The sequence below is a fragment of the Fringilla coelebs genome (assembly GCF_963513975.1).
Source record: "Fringilla coelebs genome assembly, chromosome: 6".
Taxonomy (NCBI): Eukaryota; Metazoa; Chordata; class Aves; order Passeriformes; family Fringillidae; genus Fringilla; species Fringilla coelebs.
The window spans coordinates 52,581,697-52,604,978 of NC_140034.1; the positions used below are offsets into that span (position 1 = coordinate 52,581,697).

At 63.1% G+C, this 23,282-nt stretch overlaps 3 protein-coding genes across 4 annotated transcripts; 1 reads left to right on the top strand and 2 right to left on the bottom strand.

Moving 5' to 3' along the window:
• Nucleotides 1-1,896: 1,896 nt before the first annotated feature.
• On the top strand, nucleotides 1,897-9,983 carry LOC311154706 (NACHT, LRR and PYD domains-containing protein 12-like). Of its 2 annotated transcripts, none has more exons than XM_084207407.1 (8): nucleotides 1,897-1,950; nucleotides 5,115-5,282; nucleotides 6,000-7,701; nucleotides 8,216-8,344; nucleotides 8,569-8,739; nucleotides 8,951-9,124; nucleotides 9,249-9,419; nucleotides 9,585-9,983. In XM_084207407.1, exons 2-8 carry the CDS (start codon nucleotides 5,234-5,236, stop codon nucleotides 9,784-9,786), a joined length of 2,598 nt encoding a protein of 865 aa, XP_084063533.1. In that variant the 5' UTR covers nucleotides 1,897-1,950; nucleotides 5,115-5,233; the 3' UTR covers nucleotides 9,787-9,983. The 2 variants fall into 2 exon arrangements, with proteins under 2 accessions (XP_084063533.1, XP_084063534.1); XM_084207408.1 differs by lacking the exon at nucleotides 1,897-1,950 and adding an exon at nucleotides 4,941-5,040.
• A 345-nt stretch (nucleotides 9,984-10,328) lies between these two features.
• Nucleotides 10,329-14,757, bottom strand: LOC311155494 (scavenger receptor cysteine-rich type 1 protein M130-like; the record flags this gene model as incomplete). Its single annotated transcript, XM_084208718.1, has 12 exons — nucleotides 10,329-10,444; nucleotides 10,622-10,762; nucleotides 10,997-11,080; nucleotides 11,294-11,389; nucleotides 11,538-11,681; nucleotides 11,763-12,134; nucleotides 12,221-12,988; nucleotides 13,133-13,447; nucleotides 13,521-13,823; nucleotides 13,902-14,222; nucleotides 14,311-14,631; nucleotides 14,706-14,757. The coding sequence occupies 12 exons, from the start codon at nucleotides 14,755-14,757 to the stop codon at nucleotides 10,329-10,331; spliced, it is 3,033 nt and encodes a 1,010-aa protein (XP_084064844.1).
• A 2,239-nt stretch (nucleotides 14,758-16,996) lies between these two features.
• On the bottom strand, nucleotides 16,997-21,526 carry LOC311155495 (scavenger receptor cysteine-rich type 1 protein M130-like; the record flags this gene model as incomplete). The annotated part of the gene is made up of 13 exons (XM_084208719.1): nucleotides 16,997-17,174; nucleotides 17,352-17,492; nucleotides 17,708-17,791; nucleotides 18,005-18,100; nucleotides 18,249-18,392; nucleotides 18,474-18,845; nucleotides 18,932-19,240; nucleotides 19,316-19,684; nucleotides 19,805-20,119; nucleotides 20,193-20,495; nucleotides 20,570-20,890; nucleotides 20,979-21,368; nucleotides 21,460-21,526. The coding sequence occupies 13 exons, from the start codon at nucleotides 21,524-21,526 to the stop codon at nucleotides 17,059-17,061; spliced, it is 3,027 nt and encodes a 1,008-aa protein (XP_084064845.1). The 3' UTR covers nucleotides 16,997-17,058.
• Between the last annotated feature and the right edge of the window lie 1,756 nt (nucleotides 21,527-23,282).

The window sequence follows — 23,282 nt, forward strand, 5'->3', positions numbered from 1 at the left end:
CCTGCTCCTTACCCCAGGCCTTCCAGGACTTGGGAAAAGCCTTTGGGAAGAAGGCAGATGCTTCCAAATCGGGGTGCTGCTCCCCAGGCAGCCACAATCCAGTCCACAGCTTCAGGAGGCTGATTCCCTTTCTGACAGATCTTGCTATTAAGGAATCTTCCTCCCAGTCCTGCATCCCAAATTCAATATCCACAAGCAAAAAAGGATGAGGGATATATGTGACACAGTGAAATAGCCCCAACCGCTGCAGGAAGCAGCGGCAAGTTCAACATCCCTCCCCAGTTTATGGGCATCCTAAATCCATCCTTTCTGCCTGATGCGGCATCACCTCCTTTGCGGCTCAGCTGGGGCCAGCAGAAGGATTTCTGGAAGCAATTCTTCACATACAGAGCTGGGTCTGGAATCTGGCAGCCCCTGGCTCTGCAGGCATCAGCCTGAAAACTGTTGCTCTGCAGCTGAAATCTAAGAAGCCACTGCAGGCAGACAAGGGGCCAGTCCCACACGAGGCAGTGACCTTCCAGGGAGGCTCCCACACTCTCTGGGGTAAAACCCATCCCTTACCTTGTGCAGCAACACCAGGGCATTCTCATTCCCAGCAGAAAGCTGGAAAGCATCTGGGGAAGGATGGCCAAAGTTCCTCCAGCCTGGAAATCCCTGCTCAGGGAGCTCCATCCCTCCCTCCACCCCATCTGCCAGCCCCGACACCTGATCCAGGATGGGGACAATGTGCCAGGGTGCTCTCCAGCCCCGCATCCCAGCAGCCTGCCAGGGGAGCAAATGGATGCAGCAGGATGAAAATGCATTTTTAGGGGGGAATTGGGATTTCTTCCCCCACCCTACCACAGTATCACAAGGTTAGATGTTGGTGTTGGGCACCGTGGCTGAGAAAGGACAGCTGGAAAACACTGAAGGTCAAACCTGTGAAGGTCAGACTTTTGGAGGTCAGTCCTGAGATGGAGCAGGGAGCTTAATCCAGCATAGTCCATCCTCCCTCTCCTGACGGCATCCTGCCCAAGCCCCACCCAGGAAAACGGGGCTGCAGCGGGGAGGTTTCCTCCTCTTGTCCCAATGCCCAAGTTCTGCCAGCCTGACCTCGATTCAATCTTAAAAATCCTCTTCTTTCCCCCTTAGCACCTCCCCAGAAGCCACCAGAGAGACAGAGAAGTAAACAGGAGCAATCAACAGGTCCCTGCCAGCACACATCACAGGGATGCACATGGGTGTGCAGAGAGCAGGGACATCAGACTGAAAAGCCTGAGACATTCCCGAAGCATTCCCTCCCTGGAAGCACCGGCCGTGACTCAGGAGGCTGGTCTCATATCCACCCCTCTCCCATTCCTTTGGTGCAATATTCTCCCTGTTTTAACAGGCACTGCTGCCTCTGACATCTTCCTCCCTTCGGGATTTTTTGGGGCAGATTTGCCTTTGTGAGCTCCTCTCCGGCACAAGCCCAGGGTCAAATCAAAGGGTACACCCCCAAATTGATACCGTATTCTCCCTGCCCAACAAAACAACCCCCTTTTCTGGAAAAAGGTGAAGGCTGAACCAAGCTGCCGGCTGTTCCTGCTTCCCTCCTGCCTCAGGACTGACAGAATTAAACAGAGTCATTAAATCCATCCAGGCAGAGCAAAAGGCAAACAAATCCCACTGTCCATGCAGATGGGAGGGGAAAAGCAGCTGGAAAAGGGCTCAAAACATTGCAGGGAGGTGCGGCAGCTCTCCTGCCAAGGCTGGAGGGGCTTAGCCCGGGATGCTGCTTCCTCTCCTCCCTCCCAGCAGCCCTGTTTCCGGCACATGGCCGGCTCCGCTTCCCCGTGCCCGCCGCCCTCCTGCCTCCGGAGCGTACTGCGGCATCCAGGGCCTCTCCTGGCCCCGGCCCGGCTCGGAGCAGGCGAGGGCTCCGCTGGGGCTGCGCGGCACAGCCCGCAGAGGCGGCGAAGGAGGCTGCAGGTACGTGCAGGCGGCAGGAAGCTGCGGGCAGGAAGCGGCCAGGAGGCACCCGTGCATTTGCAGAAACACCTTCTGTGCCTGCCTGACCTTCAGGGAGCAAAGCGTGGGAGCTGGGACGGGAAGGGAGCCACTCGGGGCCGGCCATCCTCACCGTGCTCCTTGTTTGGGGTCAAAAAGGCTCTTTTTGCCTCTCACGGGGAAAGCTGCGGGGTGCCGGCTCCAGAGGCAGGCGGCGTGGCAGCCCCCGGCCTCCACCCCGGGCGGCTGCGGGGAGGTGCACACTCACCTTGGGCAGGTAGCTCCGTGTCTCCGTCTCTCTTTGTCACCCTGCGCAGGACATCCGCACGTCCCGGAGCTGGCAGCCCCGGCCCTTCCACCCCGCACCCCCGTCCCAGCGGCATCCCTTACCTCTGTCCTCCGGCCGGACGAGTCACACCTTGGGAGCTGGCTCTTGCGCAGAGAGGAGGGAGGGAGGCAGGCAGGGGTGGGGGGAAACTTGGGAGTTTCCCACAATGCACCTCTGCAGACTGCATGAAGATGGAGAGCAGGGAGGGGGGGAGAGGGCGCTCCAATCCAGAGGGAATGGCTGGGATCTGGAGGGGCAGGATGCCAAGGGGGGGGCCGCAGGGTGGAAAAGGCAGCCCAGCTGCATCTCTACATCCTCTGTCATTTGGGGCTGAGCTGGCTCAGCAGTTCAGGGCTGTCCCTGCGGCACTGACCCCTCTGCTGCTCCATTTGTTTCTCCTCCAAATCCTGCCTGGATTTGCAGCAATTGCATGAAACATAGCAACATAGTGGGGAGGACACACAGGGAAACATACCTGGGAGCAGGCCAGTCTGATAAATTGGGCTGCCTCTGTGTAGACCACAGGCAAAAGGAGTATGAGCCTCCCCCCACCAGGATTTCCCACTGAGATGATCCCGGGCAAAAACTGACTTGCCTAGGAGATGATCCCAGGCAGTGAGTTAAGGAATGTAAAACTGACTTGCCTAGGAGAAGCTCTGCACGGTGCAGGGAGGACACTGAATGCTGCACCTTGGGGTAGTTCTGTGCCAGCTCTGCTTCCCTTCTCCCCAGACTGCTCCCTGTTTGATACCCCTTCCCAGACCAGAGCTGGGCACGCAGCCCAGTCCCACTGCAGAGCTCTGTCAGCCAGCCAGGCACTGCCAGACACAGCCACCTCCTCTTCACCCTCACCAGCTAAAAGCAAAGAAACCTTTCTGTTACAGCCTCACCCTTCCAGCCAGGTATAGAACTCAAATTCCCATCCCTGTGTCACTTCCTGCTTGTATCCCAAACCTCAGCAGGTTCTGGGGTTGTCTGAAGCTCTTTTAGTCCTTATTTCAGAGCAAACTGGGCTGTGTGCTACTTGCCCACCTGCCTCCATCAGTTACTCAGGACCCACCAACCACCCACCAGTGCCCAGCCAGGTGCATGTCATGTCTAAAAAATACTCAGGTCACTTAAATCCCACTGCAAAGAAAAATCTTGCTTGTGTTTGAAGAGGGCTTCAGAATGAGGGGCTGGATGCAAGAACCTAAATCTCCCAGGACAGGCTGTGCTTCCAGGGCCTGCTTTGGGATGCAGCCACCCACACCCCCTCGGGGCAGGGATGTGCAAGGTTATTCCTTCTGTAGTCCTTGGCTCCAGGAGCCAGCTGGGCTCAGACAGGCTGGCACAGGCAGGATTAGCTGTGGCTGAAGCTGATGTACCCTCTGTTCCCTGTCTGGTCCTGCACCCATCAGTGCCAGCACTCCCTGCTCTTTCAGAGACTTGTGCCAGGCACAGCCAGGACCTTTCCATGGCTCCAAACAGCTGCTTCCCCTTCCTAACGCCTCCCAAATCTGCTGATCTAATGACAGTAGCAGAGGGGCTGAATTCGGCAAAGCTGGTGAAAATCCACAGTTTAATGCAGGGGACACACCCAAACCCCCACTTCCCAAGCAAAATCTCTTTCCTACTTCTGTATCAGGCAGGAATATCCTCAAGGTGGCAGGAGGAGGGAAGGAGCCTCCTGCAAGTGAGAACCATCTGGTCTTGTCCCCAGAGCCTGGATGGGGGGTTCCAGCAGCGGTTTCCTTATGTTCACACACTCTGCCTCTGCCTTAGAAGATAAACAGCCCCACGTGATGCTCTCACATGCCTCTGACCAGAATTCACGTTAGATTTAAATTCTGAATGTAAACTTTTTTTTTTTTACTGAGGTAGGAGAAAGGGAAGTGAAGGAAAAGCTGTGAAAACAATACACTTCCCCCATCTCCCTGTGCCAGAGTCACATCCCCCCTAACACAGCGCAGGCACAGCAAGCAGCAACCCTGGCTGAGACACAGCAAGGTGAAAATGGCTTTTTCAAGGTCAGAAGGAGTGGGAAACCTTTAGAAACGGTGCTGCTGGATTTGCCCCCTCCCCCTCAGCTCACAGCACCTCCCAGGAGGAGTTAGCAGGGATAAGGACAGCCTTGGCTCCTGGGGAGCTCCCCCTGCAAAACCCACTGGGGAATGTTGGTGGCAGCAGCATCCATGGGAAGGAACACAGAATCATGGAATTGTTCGAGCCCTCTGAGGTTATTAGGACCAAACATTCCCCAGCACTGCCCAAGGCCATCACTGTCCCTTGTCCCCGGGTGCCACATCCATGCAGCTTTTAAATCCCTCCAGGGATGGGCAGCTGTGCCAGGACTGGACAACCCTTTCAGTGAAGGAATTTTCCCCAATATTCAGTCTAAATGTCCCCTGACACACTTGAGACCATTTCCTTTGGAGAGAAACAGTTATCCTCAGAATTATTTGACATCCTGCAAGCAGGAGGGACAGTGTAATGTCTGGCTCTGAGCAGGGAAATAAGGAGTCCATAAGGAGTCCTTAAACTCCCAAACTCCCAATGTGCCTTAAAACATCCTTTCTCCCTTCCCCAGTATCCCTCACAGGCTACTTTGCTAAACACATCATCCTGAAGCTCTTTTTTTTTTTTTTTTTTAAGGAAAGAAAATCATCACTCATGGAAAATAAAATCATCAAGAGGGTTACCCCCTCCTAATGCAGACACAGGTGCCCTGTGCATAAACTGGAGCAGGCAAACCAGGAGAGCAGGTTATAGCACAGGCTCACACCCCTTTCATCCCTGAGCATCCAAAGATCCTAAAGAAGCCTCTCTCCTTTCCTAGAGCCCCAGTTACAACCCCACCCACGGCTGGAGAGGGGGGAGAAGGCCACACAGCAGCAAAACCCTGTGGCTGTTCGGGCAGCACCATTTGTCCATACCTCAAACTCCTGGGAAAGCAGGATGAAGGACGTTTCTCACAGTGGAATGACTTGCTGCTGCAGCAGCCAAGGTGGGTTTCCCTGGTAGCAGGAAGTCTTTGCAGTGAAAATCCAAGCCCTGCTCCCCCTGGGGTACTATTAATAGCCTGGAATGCTGAGCAGCCTCACCTGGAGCCTCCCCACCAGCTGGCATGGGCCTGGGCTCTGTGTTCAGTCCTGGGCACTCCTTGTTGAAGCTGTTCTGGGGACAGGGTCACTCAGCTCTGTCCAGGCAGCTCATCCCTGCAGTGAATTACATGGGCTTGTAATTCCTTGATAAATAAACAGTTCTTGCGTTGTTTAAAATCACAGAATGGTTTGGTTGGAAGTGACCTTAAAGCTCCCCCAGTGCTCTCAGCACTTTCCAGCAGCCAGCTGGGCACATTCTTTCCTCCTGGGATGGGGATTAAAGATATCTCTGCAGAGGTCTGTGCTCTGAAGCCCAGGGGCAGTGCCTTTGTCCCCTGAAGCATGAGTCAGAGGCTGCAGGCAGCCCCAGGCAGTTGCATTTGCTCCCAAGTGAATGAGGATGATAAAACAAGGGTTGATAGATCAGGATCAGGACCCGGAAGGAGAACCCCCAACCTACCAGAGTCCCCAGATCCTCACAAATTGTGTCCTTAGTGCTCCAGCCAGACTTAGGAGAGCACTGAGCATTGAAATCAGCAGCTGCTGGTGTGTTGGGAGCACAGGTGGGTTGGTGGGGAATTTATCTGGGCTGGGAACTGACCCTGCTCCTCTTGGCACAGAGCACAGGTGGGACAGCAGAGAGCACATGGTCCGGGAGTCCCGCCAGGACAGGGAGCTGGGCGCCTGTCCCAGGGAGAGCCCATCCCTCCACAGCCGCTTCACCACCCTGACCATCACCAAGGAGCCTCGGAGCAAGCTTGGAGCCAAGGATGGAGCCAGGGGAACCAGCCAGGGATGTGCCAGCACCAGCAGCGGAGCAGCCACTGCCACCACCACCACCACCATGCTGTTTGAACCCAGTGGAGATGGGCAAACCCCACAGGTCGTGGTGCTGGTGGGGGCCCCGGGGATGGGGAAGACAACGATGGTCAGGAAGGTGATGGTGGAGTGGGGAGAAGGGGCACTCCACACACAGTTTGACTTTGTCTTCTGCATTGACTGCAAAGCCATCGTGCTTCCCATGGAAGCCAGCGTGGCAGACCTGGTTTCACGGTGCTGTCCTGGCCTGCGAGTGCCGGCTGGGAAGATCCTGGATGACCAGAAGAAGATCCTGTTCATTTTTGATGGCTTCGAGGCCCTGGGGTTTTCCTTGGTTCAGCCTGAAGCTGAGCTGAGCTCTGACCCCAGGGAAGTGAAGCCGCTGGAGCTCACCCTGATGAGCTTGTTGAAGAAGACTCTGCTTCCCGAAGCCTCTTTGCTCATCACCATGAGACCAACGGCTCTTGGAAGCCTGAGGCGGTGCTTGAAGGGTGAGAATTACATGGAGATACTGGGATTTTCGGCAGCCAGGAGGGAGGAGTATTTCCATAGGTATTTTGAGAACCCCAGCAAAGCAGACGTGGCCTTCAGGTTTGTCAGAGGCAACGAGATCCTCTATAGCTTGTGCGTCATCCCTGTCATGAGCTGGACCATCTGCGTCGTCCTTGAACAAGAGCTTTGTGGGAAGAAAAACCTCCTTGAGTGCTCCAAAACCACCACAGGGATGATGATGTTCTACCTCTCCCAATTACTGAAGCACAGGGACAGGGACAACCCAGAGGTCCTCCAGCAGTTCCTACTCCATCTTTGCTCCTTGGCTGCCGAGGGTATCTGGAAGCACAAGGTCCTCTTTGAGGAGAAGGAAATCAAGGACCGTGGCTTGGACCTGCCAGGTCTTCTCCCCTACTTCCTCAATGAAAGGATCCCAAGGGAAGGAGAAGACCATGAGAGTGTCTATGCTTTCACCCATCTGCACCTCCAGGAGTTTTTTGCAGCAATGTTTTATGTTCTGGAGGATGATGGGAAAATAATCAGCAGCTTGGGGAGGCTTGAGAAGGATGTAAAGAAATTATTAGAAAGCTACAACAAGTCCAGAAAGGATTTGAATGTAACAGTGCGATTCCTCTTTGGTCTGGTCAGCCAGAAATCCATAGAGTACATGGACAAAACCATTGGGTGTAGAATTTCACCACGAGCCAGGGAAGAGCTGCTGGAGTGGCTTCAGGGGAGGCACAGAGGCCTCTCCCACCCTGGCCAAGCACTGAAGGTTTTGGAGATGGACACTTTTCATTTCTTGTTCGAGATGAACGAGAAGAGCTTTGCACAAAGTGCATTGGGTCATTTCACTGACCTGGACTTGCAGGACACCAGGCTGACCCTGTACGACCAGATGGCTCTTTCCTTCTGCATCCAGCACTGGGCTGGGCTGGGCTCTGTCACCCTCCAGGGATGCTCCTTCCACTGGCAGTATCCTGAGGTAGAGCTGGATGTGTCAGTGCCTTGGTAAGTCCTGCTCCTCCTTGCTTTAATGACCCAAAACTGCAAAGATTTCTCTTTCTCTCTCCCAAAGGATGAAACTGAAACTGAACACCAGTTTGGCCTTTCCCTGAGTGTTTGGTTCCTCAGCAGAGAATTTACTTATTCTTGGGGAGAATATGGAAGACATGGGCTCCACCATCCGCTGCCCACTGTGGAACTGATAGTGATGGAGCTTCTTGGCTCGACCTGGCCAGGCCCACCAGTGCCCAGTTCTCACTCTGGCTTCCCATCATCCCCTTCTCCCATAAAAGGGAGATCCCTGGTACTGGAATGTTAAATGCATCCTGTGACTCACCTTACATCTCCGGGTGGCTCCAGCAGCAATGCTTGAGGTCCTTTGCTCCTCCAAAGCCACAAAGGTCCCTCTGGAGGAGCTGGAGACTCTGCTCAGGGTAGGGGGTTGTGTGCTGGTGTCAGAACCGGGACCTGCCAGCACCGCTGAGGGCTGTGCATGCCCCGCGGCTCTATTTCCCTGCAGCTCTGGAGTCTCGGGAGCCGGAGGACATCCCGGTGCCCTCGTCGTGCGGCGGCGGGAGGAGCTGCCCTGCCCCATCCACCTGCTCTGCCGGGCTCTGCGGCACCGGGACAGTGCCCTGCGGGTTCTCCGGTGAGATGTGGAGCCCAAACCAGGGCTGGGATCCGGGGTGTGGGTGGGGGCACCCGACCCACAGTGCAGTGAGTGAGTGGGTTGGTGCTGCCCCGCTGCTCCCCGGGGACAATGGCAAGCAGCCAGGGGGAGGCCAGGCCCACTCTACCTGAGGGTTTGGTGGGCAGTGAGCAGCCAGGACAGGTGAGATGTGCTGAGCCCCTGTTCTCCGTGCTCTCCCACAGGCTGCAGTGGTGCCGGCTGTCCGAGAGCTGCTGTGCGGAGCTGGCAGCGCTGCTGGCGGAGCACCCGGGCCTGGCCCAGCTGGAGCTGGCTGACAGCTCGCTGCGCGACAGCGGGGTGCGCCTCCTCTGTGAGGGGCTGCGGAGTCCGGGCTGCCGCCTGCGCATCCTACGGTGAGCACCCCCAGAGCCCCTGGGGCATTTCAGACCTCAGAGCTCGGGAGACAGCCCAAAGGGTCCCCTGGGGCGGCATCATGCCTCTGTCCCACACTTCCAGGCCAAGGAGTGCCGAGGTTGTGGCACCAGGGTGGGGACCACCACCATGGTGGGATGACAGTAAGAGCTCTCAGGAGGCTTTGAGGGTTTTCCCGGTGGTTTCCATCAGGCTGCGGTATTCCCGCATCACCAGTGCCAGCTGTGAGGACCTTGCTGCTGTGCTGGGCACCAACACCTGCCTGGAGGAGCTGGATTTGTCCTTCAGCGAGGGCCTGCGCGATGCTGGCGTGGAGCTGCTGTGTGAGGGGCTCCAGCAGTGTGCTTGCCCGCTACAGACACTGCGGTAAAGGGGCTGCAGGATGGGCAAGTGCTCCCTCCTTCTTATGCAGAGCTTTCTCCTTCCCACCTGGAGCAGCTCAGCAAGCAGAGGCCAAAGCCCTCCTTCCCTGTTTCCCTCGCTCCCACAGGCTGGCCAGCTGCCGCCTGTCGGGCGCCACCTGCCCGGCCCTGGCTGCGCAGCTGCTGCAGGGGCCCCGCCTCACCTGCCTGGACCTGAGTGACAACGAGCTGGGAGCCCAGGGCGTCCTGCAGCTCTGCCAGCAGCTCCGGCATCCCGCCTGCCCGCTGAGGAGCCTGGGGTGAGTCAGGGCCCTGCCCCGGCCCCTTCCGTGCCCGCCATTCCCGAGCCGGGCAGCGGAGGCTGCGGCACAGGCAGGGCCGCACCGGCACCGCGGCTGCTTCTGCACCTCCCTCCCCACAAGCTCCAACACCTTCTCCTCTTCTCCTGCCTCCTCCACGGCCAGGCTGAGCACGGACGGATTCAGCCAGGCCCTGCTGCAGGAACTGGACGCCCTCCGGGCGCTGCAGCCCGGCCTGAACATCGCGAACCTCCTGGAGCACGACGTGCCGCAGGCAGGGGCCATGGCCCGGCTGCCCTGCCACCGCGGGGTGCTGCCGGCGGGCAGGAAGGCGCTGCCCTCCTTCAGGAGACCTCCCATCCTTTAGGAGAAGCCCTTCCAACAACCAGAGCCATTGCCGGCCCAGTTCTCAGTGCTGAGAGTGGGGCTGAGCCTGCCCCACCCTCGGGGCACAGGGAGGAGATCCTGCTGCATCTGGGAGGGGAAATCTGGGTCCTGCCCTCTGCCTTTTCCCTTCCGTGATCCTGACAACAGTTGTGTGCATTTGGTGGTGATAAATAAAGACCCTGCAATCCCAGAAATCTCCTGGGCTCTTCTCCCTCAGCCCACCAATCCCAGGGATGTGGCTGCGGTTACAGTTCTTGCATCATATCACCGAGGAACGGCTGGTGTACCAGTGATGGAAGTGCCAGCCCCAGAATGACGTTCAAGGCTCGGAGTGAGTCTCTGGTGAGTTTGGATTTTAATAGGAAAAATGGGAAATCCACACTGAAATGAAAGAAAATCCCTACACAGGAGCTGCTTTCCTGCAGCGCGGCACAGCCAGGGCTGAACTCTGTGGGCAGGGGACAGGGCCCCAGCACACTGCCACACACGTGTCCCCAGGGCTGTGGCATGGCCAGAACATCGTCATGACAATGTCCTCTGGGCGCTGCTGCCGACATCATCATAGTCTGTGTGCCCAGGGATCTGTTCCAAGGGGTCCCTGGTGGCTCCTGGGGGACCTGGAGGGGAGTAGATCCCACCTTGGGGACAGCACAGAAAGGTGTCTGAGGGGGCAGGCAGCTCCGTGTGCCCCTGACAGACCCCACCTGGGCTCTGAGCGCAGCACCCATGGATCTGCTGCCCTGCCCATTCCCACAGCCAAAGCCTGCCATGGAGTGGCTCTGCAGAGGGGACAGGGCAGCTGGGAGCCCTCTCACCTGTGGGGAGCACACAGATCCACCTCTGCCGTGCCACTCCCTCGGAGATGTCCCCAGTGCTGGCAGCGGGGGGCTCCTGGGGCACATCCAGGACGTCATCATAGCCATCCGGGGTTCCTGGCTCGGGCTGGGCAGGGGACTCTGGGAAAAGCAGAGGGGGCCATGGCAGTGACCAGCGGCCCTGGCAGGGCTCAGGCTGTGCCATCCCCTCCAGCCTTTTCCCTGGGCACGTGCTGGAGGCCCTGTGGTCCCACAGGGATAGGTGATGTTTCCCTGCACACTAACAAGGGAGGGATGTGTCCTGTCAGCCCTCCCAGCCCGGGTGTGTCCCCTGTTCCCAGCTCTCCCTGCTGGGTTCCTGCCCTGTGGCCCTACCTGGGACTGCCTCGGTGTCACTCTCCTCCACGCTGTCCCCGCTGTAATACGGCAGCTTCTTCACCCATCCCTCCAGCAGGGAACCTGCAGGACATAAACAGGGACTTGGGGATGGCCTCAAGCGGCACCGCCAGTGACAGAACCTCACACCACAGAGCGGGGCTGCTCTGGGACCCAGGGACAGCCACAGCCCATGGCCAGGAGCCCCTGCTGGGCCACCAGGAGCCAAAGGTGCCGTGCAGCTGCCAGGCAGAGCCTTCACTGCGGGCACAGCTGGGATACAAGGGCTGCACCCACCTGGGGGAGTGGGCACTTCCTGGTACTCTGGCATGGCTTTGTAATCCAGCTCCTCGTAGACAGCGTTGGAGATGGCATCTGCAGCTCTGCCAGGGCCTGGAAGGAGATGCAGCACTTGCCTGGGGCCCTGGGCACTGTGGGGGCACCGGGACCACCCCTGGCCACTTTGTGAGCCATTCCATAGGGCAGGGATCCCTGGACCCCCAAACCAGATCTGTGCCCATCCCCACCCACCCACACCCACCTGGGCGCCGGGCACGGGCACGGCACAGCAGCAGGGCCAGGGCACCCAGGGACAGGCACAGCAGCGTCCCCAGCACCACGCAGAGCACAGTGGGCACAGGCACAGTCCCCACGGCCACTGCCGGGGGCTTTCTCCTGGGGACCCCTGTGGGCACACAGGCAGGCAGTGAGGGGAGGGGGATCCCAGCCAGCCTGCTGTGGGGCATGCAGGCACGGGCAGAGCTACCTGTGCTGCTGGCACCCTCCGGATATGGGGCAGTGTGTCCCTCAGTGGTGCCACCACTGCTGTCCTCACACTCCACATGGGCGTGCCCGTCGGTGCCACAGCTCTGCAGGTGCCAGGGTGCCGAGGGGCACTGCCAGAGCGAGCGGGCCCCGTCCTCACAGCCCACCCAGGCCAGCCAGGCCTCAGTCGCATCCTGGGCAGGGACAGCCAAGAGCCAGCCCCGGTCCCCACAGCCCAGCTGGCGGCAGACGGCGGCGGCGGTGCCGGGGCTGGTGCCGTTGGCGCACACGCGGCCCCAGGTGCCATTATATGAAACCTCCAGGAAGCCTCGGCAGCGCCCAGGGTCCCCTGCCAGCCGCACGGAGAGCTGCTCTGCGAGGGGAACAGGGGGGTCACGGCACGGCCGGGAACCCCCGGGGCCTCTGCCGGGCCCTGACCTGGCGCTGCCCGGCACTCACCTGAGCAGACGGCCGCTGCCCCGCCGCCGCGCCCGCACTCGCGCCGTTCCGTGCGCCCGCAATCCCACAGAGACTCCTCGGACCCGGAGCAGTCGGGGCTGTAGGGCCACAGCGGCCCCGAGCCGGCACCGAAGCCCTCCCAGCCCGGGGCCGCCAGTGCCGTGCCGCAGCCCAGCTCCTGGCACACAACGGCCGCGTCCTGCAGCTCCCAGCCTTCCCCGCAGACCCAGCTCCAGCTGCCACCGGAATAGACCTCCACACGCCCGGCACAGCGCCCAGAGCTCCCCACCAGCCTCACCTGCAGGCTGCCTGCGGGCAGGGAAGGAGTGGCCTCGGGTGGCTGCTTCGAGCACCGGCACCTCCAGCCCTTCTCAAGACACCCACCTGAGCAGACAATGACCATCTCTTCATGACTGCTGTTTGGTGCAGGGCCCATCCCTGAGTCATCACCCATCCCCTCCAGCTGGTCATCCATCTCCTCAGGGCTGCTGCTCAATGCAGAGCCCACGCCCGAAATGCTGTCCATCTCTTCAGTCATGATGTCCACCTCGCTGAGGCTGCTGGTCAATGCAGGAGCCGAACCCAAGGCAGTGTAAACATCTTTGGGAAGGCCACAGCCCAACACCGCGCATACCATGTACACATCCCATGACTTCCACTGCTCCAGAGGCACACGGCGCCAGGCTGGGCTGGTTATGGTCTCCTCCAGCCGACCATCACACAAGCTCTGACCATGCACCAGCCTCACGGACGTGGGAAAGCCAACACCTGCAAATTCACCACCAGAGCCTTGGGGCTGTAGCCGCTGGCTCAGAACAAACTTCAGTCCAAACCATCCCTGCAACATCTGCTCGCAATAGTTGGGAGAGGCCCAAAAGCCCTTAAGGCTCCTCTCAGAGCCACCATACCCACCTGAGCAGTTGACGGCAGCGGCGTTTCCGGGGGCACAGGGGGGCTTCCCCAGCACGGCCACGGGGCACTCGCCCGGGTGCCTCTCGCTCCCACTGCAGCCGAAGGCGTCCGGCCGCAGCGGCCCCTCCCCGCTGCCGAAGAAGCCTCCCGGGAGCACGCTGAAGGCGCGACCGCAGCCCAGGTGGCGGCACAGGACGTGCGCATCGCGCAGGTCCCACTCGCTGGCGCACACGGAGCCCCACGTCCCCCTCACGGCCACCTCCACTCGCCCGGAGCATCCCGAGCTGCCGTTCCCCAGCCGGAAGCCCGTGTAGGCTGCGACAGCAACAGCGTTGAGAGCACTGATGGTGCAGGCACCCCAGCTGCCCCTCGTGTCCCCGGCACTTACAGGAGCAGATGACGCTGGCAGGACCGCTGCAGCCCCGGCTCAGGGGAGAACGCCGGGCACAGGCGCTGAGGAGGGGCTCGGTGCCATCGCACTGGAAGGCCCCGTCCCAGAGCGATCCCGACGCTGCCCCAAAACGGCCACTACCGGGGATGGCAAGTGCCTCACCGCAGCCCAGCTCCCTGCACACCACCTGGGCCACCTTCATGTCCACCTCATCCTTACAAACACCGACCCAGACGCGGCCCTGACGCACCTCCAGCCGCCCGGCACAGGCTCCATCGCCACCAACCAGCTGGGAAAAGCCTGTGGGAGCAGTGCAGGGCCAGTGACAAGAGATGGATGTGCACGAAGTGCCACAACCCCCTCAAGCGCAGCTCCTACCTCGGCAGACAACGGCAGTGTCCCAGCCATGCATGATGCTGTTATAGGGTCCCCAGCCACGGATCTCGCAGTCCCAGAGCGTGGCCTCGTCCCCGCTGCAGTCCACCAGGGCCAGGCTGACGAGCTCTTCCCCTACGCCAAAGCGCTCGAGGGCGGAGTAGGCAGCGGAAGCCGAGCCACAGCCCAGCTGCTGGCAAACCACCTCGGCGTCTTCCAGGTCCCAGTTGTCGTCTGCCACCGAGCCCCAGTGTCCCTGCAGCTTCACCTCCACCCTCCCGGCACAGGGATTGCCGCCGCCCGCCAGCCTCAGCTCCACGGCATCTGCACAGGGGCAACGGCACGGCTCAGAGCAGCCCGGGATGCTCCAGCACAAGGTGGCTGTCCCTGCCCGGCCAGCGTGTCCCCTCACCTGTGCAGGTCACCCCCACATCCCATTCGTGGCCGCAGAAATGCCGTCCCCATCCGAAGTGCGGACACTGCTCCAGCTCATCCTCGGTGCCGCGGCAGAAGAAGGGCTGCAGCCAGATCCGCCCGCTGCCCTGCCCGAACGGGGCGTGCAGGGACGCCCTGGCCACCCGGCCACAGCCCAGCTGCCGGCACACCACCGCGGCCCAGCGAGCCTCCCAGTCGAAGTCGAAGACGCACACGGAGCCCCACTCACCGTCGTGCTTCACCTCCACGCGCCCGGCACAGCGCCCGCCGCCGCCCACCAGGCGCAGCTCCCCGGAGCCTGCGGCACGGAGGCTGCTGAGCCGGGCCCGCCGCCGCCGCCGCGGGGCCCGCTCCCGCCTGCCCGACACTCACCCCCGCACAGCCGCACGCACACGAGCAGCCCCAGCGCCACCAGCGGCCCCATGGCCACCGGCCCCCAGCCAGCGCAGCCAGGGCACCTCTCGCCAGCGCCCGAGCCGATGCACGCAGCAGCAGCGCCGGGACAGCCTTTATCAGGCGCCTCATCTCCCGGCTGCGGGGCCGCGGCCTCCAATAACCTGCTCCGTGCCCAAATATGAGCCTCGCCTGCGCCTCTGCCGTCACACACCTCGCCACAGTGGGCTGCCACCCGGATGTCCCCGCGGGGAGACAGCCCCCCCACAGCACCTGCCCTGCGGGGGCCCTTCCTGCATGCCCCGGGGCTCCAACGCTGCTGCTGGAGCCCGCCAAGAGCCATCCTGATGGGCATGAAAGGCTTCAGCCCACATCCTACCGAGAGCATCCAGGGAACCACCTCGAGGTCGGGCACCTGCAAAGCTCAAAGCCCCGTGCTCGGGGCGCTCCCCTCCCGCCTGCTCGGAGCCCCCGCGGGGGGTGGCAGCAGCCCCCGGCTCTCGGCGGAGCTGCCAGGTGCCAGCTGCCCGGTCCCTCGCGGCGGCGCTGGCACATGGCGCTGCTGCCGCAGCTGCGGCCCCGCGCTCGCCTCGCCGCCAGGGCAGGAAGGAGGCGGTTACCCCGCGGCGGCTCCCGGCCTCGCCAGCGACCGCACGCGCCTCCCGACACCTGCGCTGCCGCCGAGAACGCCGCGGCTCCGCCGCCCCGGCCCCGCCGCCCCGGCCCCCTGCAGCCCGCCAGCCGCGCACTGCAGGAAACTTCCCGCTCTCACCCTTCACCGGACTCTCCGGGACCACATTCCCAACGCAGGGATCCACTTGCAATGATGACACCCGTGCCCGTCCACAGCCGCGGCTCCACTTACCCCGCTGGCCCCGGAGGTTCCCCAAACACCCAGTGCCACATTCAGACCTCACATTTCCTCACCAGTTCCACTCCAGCTTCCCCACGGCATTGTCGCAGGTGACTCCCTCCATAAATTCACTCTGCTGCTTCAGCAGGAACAGAAAAAAAGCCCCAGCTGCTGCTTCCCGGGATTGTCCCAGACAGAGGAACAGGGCTTTAACCCACCTCACATTCCAGGCATACAAAGATACACGCTAATGCCTCTCTTCATCCCGATCCTCCTCTCGTGCTGTCTCTGTCAGTGTCCCACACCTGGTCGGGATCCCGCTTTCCCCGGCCCTTACTGATGCAGACGATCGGTACTTGCCGGACGCTCGTCCGGGGCTCCTGCACAGAACAAACGGAGCAGCTGGAACTGCAGCTGCTGCCCACCCACCGGCCCCGCAGCCATTCCTCCCCGGCACCGCGTCCCGGTCCCTCGCTGTGGGCGGCGGGAGGAGCTGCCCTGCCCCATCCCCCGCGCTGCCGGGCACTGCGGCACCGGGAACTGTCCGGAGCTGCCCCGCTCACAGACGCGCGCACCGCACGGAGCCCACACCGGGCCCGGTGGGGCGGGCCACCCGATCCGGAGGGCACTGGGGGGCTGGGTGTGTGCTTTGCAGCTGTGCCGGACACAGAGGACAGGAGACGTCCGGGTCCACGGATACCTCTGGGGGCCCTGGGGAGGCTGTGCCCGTCTTCCCCGAGGGTTCTCATTGCGCTGTGCTATTGCCGCCTCAGCAGCCCCCGCTGCTGCTGCGAGCACCTCAGCCACTGCTCCGCCCTTCCCACCTGGAGCAGCTCAGCAAGCAGAGGCCAAAGCCCTCCTTCCCTGTTTCCCTCGCTCCCACAGGCTGGCCAGCTGCCGCCTGTCGGGCGCCTCCTGCCCGGCCCTGGCTGCGCGGCTGCTGCAGGGGCCCCGTCTCACCTGCCTGGACCTGAGTGACAACGAGCTGGGAGCCCAGGGCGTCCTGCAGCTCTGCCAGCAGCTCCGGCATCCCGCCTGCCCGCTGAGGAGCCTGAGGTGAGTCAGGGCCGTGGCCCAGCACCGTGGCTGCTTCTGCACCTCCCTTCCCACAAGACCCTCCAGACTATCCCAGCCATCACCCACCACTCTTCGCCCTCAGCCCACCACTGCCAAGGATGTTTTCAGTGGTTCCACTTCCTGCCCTGAATCCCCAGTGAATGGTTGATATGATTGGTTGGAGTTGCCAGTACAAAAATGTGGTTCCAGGCCTGGGAGTGAGTCTCTGACCAGTTTCAGTTTTAATAGGAAAAAAGGCTAATTAACACTGAAATGCAAGAAAATCCCTACACAGGAGCTGCTTTCCTGCAGCACTGCACAGCGGGGGATGAACTCTGTGGGCAGGCCGACCATCCCTGGGGACAGGTCCCCAGCACACTGCCACACACGTGTCCCCAGGGCTGCAGCATGGCCGGGACATCCTCATGGCAATGTCCCCAGGGTGCTGCGGCCGACATCATCATAGTCCATAAGTCCAGGCAGCTGTTCTGAAGGATCTCTAGTGGCTCCTGGGGGACCTGGAGGTGAGAAGATCCCACCTTGGGGACAGCACAGAAAGGTGTCTGAGGGGGCAGGCAGCTCCGTGTGCCCCTGACAGACCCCACCTGGGCTCTGAGCGCAGCACCCATGGATCTGCTGCCCTGCCCATCCCCACAGCCAAAGCCTGCCATGGAGTGGCTCTGCAGAGGGGACAGGGCAGCTGGGAGCCCTCTCACCTGTGGGGAGCACACAGATCCACCTCTGCCGTGCCACTCCCTCGGAGATGTCCCCAGTGCTGGCAGCGGGGGGCTCCTGGGGCACATCCAGGACATCATCATAGCCATCTGGGGTTCCTGGCTCGGGCTGGGCAGGGAGACCTGGGAAAAGTAGAGGGGGCCCTGGCAGGGCTCAGGCTGTGCCATCCCCTCCAGCCTTTTCCCTGGGCACGTGCTGGAGGCCCTGTGGTCCCACAGGGATAGGTGATGTTTCCCTGCAGACTAACAAGGGAGGGATGTGTCCTGCCAGCCCTCCCAGCCCTGATGTGTTCCCTGTCCCGAGCTCTCCCTGCTGGGTTCCTGCCCTGTGGCCCTACCTGGGGCTGCCTCGGTGTCACTCCCCTCCACGCTGTCCCCGCTGTAATACGGCAGCTTCTTCACCCATCCCTCCAGCAGGGAACCTGCAGGGCATAAACAGGGACTTGGGGATGGCCTCAAGCGGCACCGCCGGTGACAGAACCTCACACCACAGAGCGGGGCTGCTCTGGGACCCAGGGACAGCCACAGCCCATGGTCAGGAGCCCCTGCTGGGCCACCAGGAGCCAGAGGTGCTGTGGGGCTGCCAGGCGGAGCCTTCACTGTGGGCACAGCTGGGATACAAGGGCAGCACTCACCTGGGGGAGTGGGCACCTCCTGGTACTCAGGCATGGCTTTGTAATCCAGCTCCTCGTAGACAGCGTTGGAGATGGCATCTGCAGCTCTGCCAGGGACTGGAAGGAGATGCAGCACTTACCTGGGGCTCTGGGCACTGTGGGGGCACTGGGATCACCCCTGGTCCCCTTCTCAGCCGTTCCACAGGGCAGAGGCCCCTGGACCCCCAAACCGGATCTGTCCCCACCCCCACCGACCCACACCCACCTGGGCGCCGGGCACGGGCACGGCACAGCAGCAGGGCCAGGGCACCCAGGGACAGGCACAGCATTGTCCCCAGCACCACGCACAGCACAGTGGGCACAGGCACAGTCCCCACGGCCACTGCCGGGGGCTTTCTCCTGGGGACACCTGTGGGCACACAGGCAGGCAGTGAGGGGAGGGGGATCCCAGCCAGCCTGCTGTGGGGCATGCAGGCACGGGCAGAGCTACCTGTGCTGCTGGCACCCTCCGGATATGGGGCAGTGTGTCCCTCAGTGGTGCCACCACTGCTGTTCTCACACTCCACATGGGCATGCCCGTCGGCGCCACAGCTCTGCAGGTGCCAGGGTGCCGAGGGGCACTGCCAGAGCGAGCGGGCCCCGTCCTCACAGCCCACCCAGGCCAGCCAGGCCTCAGTCGCCTCCTGGGCGGGGACAGCCGAGAGCCAGCCCCGGTCCCCACAGCCCAGCTGGCGGCAGACGGTGGCGGCGGTGCCGGGGCTGGTGCCGTTGGCGCACACGCGGCTCCAGGTGCTGTTCTGGAACATCTCCAGGAAGCCCCGGCAGCGCCCAGGGTCCCCTGCCAGCCGCACGGAGAGGTGCTCTGCAAGGGGGACAGGGGGGTCACGGCACGGCCGGGAACCCCCGGGGCCTCTGCCGGGCCCTGACCTGGGGCTGCCCGGCACTGACCTGAGCAGACCGCCTCTGCCCCGACGCCGCGCCCGCACTCGCGCCGTTCCGTGCGCCCGCATTCCCACAGAGACTCCTCGGACCCGGAGCAGTCGGGGCTGTAGGGCCACAGCGGCCCCGAGCCGGCACCGAAGCGCGCCCAGCCCGGGGCCGCCTGTGCCGGGCCGCAGCCCAGCTCCCGGCACACAACGGCCGCGTCCTGCAGCTCCCAGCCTTCCCCGCAGACCCAGCTCCAGCTGCCACCGGAATAGACCTCCACACGCCCGGCACAGCGCCCAGAGCTCCCCACCAGCCTCACCTGCAGGCTGCCTGCGGGCAGGGAAGCAGTGGGCTGGGGTGGCTGCTTCGAGCACCGGCACCTCCGGCCCTTCTCAAGTCACCCACCTGAGCAGACAAGGTTCGTCCCATGAGGGATGTCAGCTGGTGCGGTGGTCATCCCCCCGTAAGTGTACCCAAACTCATCCTCGTCTATGGTCCTAGTGGCGAGATCAGTGGTCATCTGCACAATGGTTTTGACCACGCTTTCCAAGATGTCCCTCTCCTCCGAGTTCATTTCGAAGAGGTAGGACTTCCCATTGACGGTATGTCTCTTCTCCACTCCTCCACAGCCCAGCTCCAAGCACACATTGCTCAAATTCCGTAGGAGCGAAACCTCTGCTGGCACACGGCGCCAGTCCCCGCTGCTTGTGGACAACTCCAGCCACCCATCGCACCGAGTCTCACCCTTCACCAGCCGCAGGGACTCGACAGTGCCTGTAAAATGGCCACACTCACACCTTCATCACAAATTAACACGGCATGATCGCATACCATCTCCACGTTTGGGAGGGTCCCAAAAGCCCTTAAGGCTCCTCTCAGAGCCACCATACCCACCTGAGCAGTTGACTGCAGCGGCGTTTCCGGGGGCACAGGGGGGCTTCCCCAGCACGGCCACGGGGCACTCGCCCGGGTGCCGCTCGCTCCCGCTGCAGCCGAAGGCGTCCGGCCGCAGCGGCCCCTCCCCGCTGCCGAAGAAGCCTCCCGGGAGCACGCTGAAGGCGCGGCCGCAGCCCAGGTGGCGGCACAGGACGTGCGCATCGCGCAGGTCCCACTCGCTGGCGCACACGGAGCCCCACGTCCCCCTCACGGCCACCTCCACTCGCCCGGAGCATCCCGAGCTGCCGTTCCCCAGCCGGAAGCCCGTGTAGGCTGCGACAGCAACAGCGTTGAGAGCACTGATGGTGCAGGCACCCCAGCTGCCCCCCGTGTCCCTGGCACTTACAGGAGCAAATGACGCTGGCAGGGCCGCTGCAGCCCTGGCTCTGCGGCGAACGCCGGGCACAGGCGCTGAGGAGGAGCTCGGTGCCATCGCACTGGAAGGTCCCGTCCCAGAGCGATTCCGACGCTGCCCCAAAACGGCCACTACCGGGGATGGCAAGCGCCTCACCGCAGCCCAGCTCCCTGCACACCACCTGGGCCACCTTCATGTCCACCTCATCCTCACAGACACCGACCCAGGCGCGGCCCTGACGCACCTCCAGCCGCCCGGCACAGGCTCCATCGCCACCAACCAGCTGGGAGAAGCCTGTGGGAGCAGTGCAGGGCCAGTGACAAGGGATGTGCATGAAGTGGCACAACCCCCTCAAGCGCAACTCCTACCTCGGCAGACAACGGCAGTGTCCAAGCCATGGATGCTGCTGTTATAGGGTCCCCAGCCACGGATCTCGCAGTCCCAGAGCGTGGCCTCGTCCCCGCTGCAGTCCACCAGGGCCAGGCTGACGAGCCCGTCCCCTACGCCAAAGCGCTCGAGGGCAGAGTAGGCAGCGGAAGCCGAGCCACAGCCCAGCTGCTGGCAAACCACCTCGGCGTCTTCCAGGTCCCAGTTGTCGTCTGCCACCGAGCCCCAGCGTCCCTGCAGCTTCACCTCCACCCTCCCGGCACAGGGATTGCCGCCGCCCGCCAGCCTCAGCTCCACGGCATCTGCACAGGGGCACCGGCACGGCTCAGACCAGCCCGGGATGCTCCAGCACAAGGTGGCTGTCCCTGCCCGGCCAGCGTGTCCCCTCACCTGTGCAGGTCACCCCCACATCGCGCTCGTGGCCGCAGAAATGCCGTCCCCATCCGAAGTGGGAACAGTTCCTCAGCTCATCCTCGGTGCCGTTGCAGAAGAAGGGCTGCAGCCAGATCCGCCCGCTGCCCTGCCCGAACGGGGCGTGCAGGGACGCCCTGGCCACCCGGCCACAGCCCAGCTGCCGGCACACCACCGCGGCCCAGCGAGCCTCCCAGTCGAAGTCGAAGGCGCACACGGAGCCCCACTCACCGTCGTGCTTCACCTCCACGCGCCCGGCACAGCGCCCGCCGCCGCCCACCAGGCGCAGCTCCCCGGAGCCTGCGGCACGGAGGCTGCTGAGCCGGGCCCGCCGCCGCCGCCGCGGGGCCCGCTCCCGCCCGCCCGACACTCACCCCCGCACAGCCGCACGCACACGAGCAGCCCCAGCGCCACCAGCGGCCCCATGGCCACCGGCCCCCAGCCAGCGCAGCCAGGGCACCTCTCGCCAGCGCCCGAGCCGACGCACGCAGCAGCAGCGCCGGGACAGCCTTTATCAGGCGCCTCATCTCCCGGCTGCGGGGCCGCGGCCTCCAATAACCTGCTCCGTGCCCAAATATGAGCCTCGCCTGCGCCTCTGCCGTCACACACCTCGCCACAGTGGGCTGCCACCCGGATGTCCCCGCGGGGAGACAGCCCCCCCACAGCACCTGCCCTGCGGGGGCCCTTCCTGCATGCCCCGGGGCTCCAGCGCTGCTGCTGGTGCCCGCCAAGAGCCATCCTGATGGGCATGAAAGGCTTCAGCCCACATCCTACCGAGAGCATCGAGGGAACCACCTCGAGGTCGGGCACCTGCAAAGCTCAAAGCCCCGTGCTCGGGGCGCTCCCCTCCCGCCTGCTCGGAGCCCCCGCGGGGGGTGGCAGCAGCCCCCGGCTCTCGGCGGAGCTGCCAGGTGCCAGCTGCCCGGTCCCTCGCGGCGGCGCTGGCACATGGCGCTGCTGCCGCAGCTGCGGCCCCGCGCTCGCCTCGCCGCCAGGGCAGGAAGGAGGCGGTTACCCCGCGGCGGCTCCCGGCCTCGCCAGCGACCGCACGCGCCTCCCGACACCTGCGCTGCCGCCGAGAACGCCGCGGCTCCGCCGCCCCGGCCCCGCCGCCCCGGCCCCCTGCAGCCCGCCAGCCGCGCACTGCAGGAAACTTCCCGCTCTCACCCTTCACCGGACTCTCCGGGACCACATTCCCAACGCAGGGATCCACTTGCAATGATGACACCCGTGCCCGTCCACAGCCGCGGCTCCACTTACCCCGCTGGCCCCGGAGGTTCCCCAAACACCCAGTGCCACATTCAGACCTCACATTTCCTCACCAGTTCCACTCCAGCTTCCCCACGGCATTGTCGCAGGTGACTCCCTCCATAAATTCACTCTGCTGCTTCAGCAGGAACAGAAAAAAAGCCCCAGCTGCTGCTTCCCGGGATTGTCCCAGACAGAGGAACAGGGCTTTAACCCACCTCACATTCCAGGCATACAAAGATACACGCTAATGCCTCTCTTCATCCCGATCCTCCTCTCGTGCTGTCTCTGTCAGTGTCCCACACCTGGTCGGGATCCCGCTTTCCCCGGCCCTTACTGATGCAGACGATCGGTACTTGCCGGACGCTCGTCCGGGGCTCCTGCACAGAACAAACGGAGCAGCTGGAACTGCAGCTGCTGCCCACCCACCGGCCCCGCAGCCATTCCTCCCCGGCACCGCGTCCCGGTCCCTCGCTGTGGGCGGCGGGAGGAGCTGCCCTGCCCCATCCCCCGCGCTGCCGGGCACTGCGGCACCGGGAACTGTCCGGAGCTGCCCCGCTCACAGACGCGCGCACCGCACGGAGCCCACACCGGGCCCGGTGGGGCGGGCCACCCGATCCGGAGGGCACTGGGGGGCTGGGTGTGTGCTTTGCAGCTGTGCCGGACACAGAGGACAGGAGACGTCCGGGTCCACGGATACCTCTGGGGGCCCTGGGGAGGCTGTGCCCGTCTTCCCCGAGGGTTCTCATTGCGCTGTGCTATTGCCGCCTCAGCAGCCCCCGCTGCTGCTGCGAGCACCTCAGCCACTGCTCCGCCCTTCCCACCTGGAGCAGCTCAGCAAGCAGAGGCCAAAGCCCTCCTTCCCTGTTTCCCTCGCTCCCACAGGCTGGCCAGCTGCCGCCTGTCGGGCGCCTCCTGCCCGGCCCTGGCTGCGCGGCTGCTGCAGGGGCCCCGTCTCACCTGCCTGGACCTGAGTGACAACGAGCTGGGAGCCCAGGGCGTCCTGCAGCTCTGCCAGCAGCTCCGGCATCCCGC

Coding starts and splice junctions, on each gene's coding strand:
- LOC311154706 (XM_084207407.1), top strand. CDS start 5,234: ATGAAGGACGTTTCTCACAGTGGAATGACTTGCTGCTGCAGCAGCCAA. Junction 7,702..8,215: donor CTGGATGTGTCAGTGCCTTG/GTAAGTCCTGCT, acceptor ATTTCCCTGCAG/CTCTGGAGTCTCGGGAGCCG. Junction 8,345..8,568: donor AGTGCCCTGCGGGTTCTCCG/GTGAGATGTGGA, acceptor GCTCTCCCACAG/GCTGCAGTGGTGCCGGCTGT.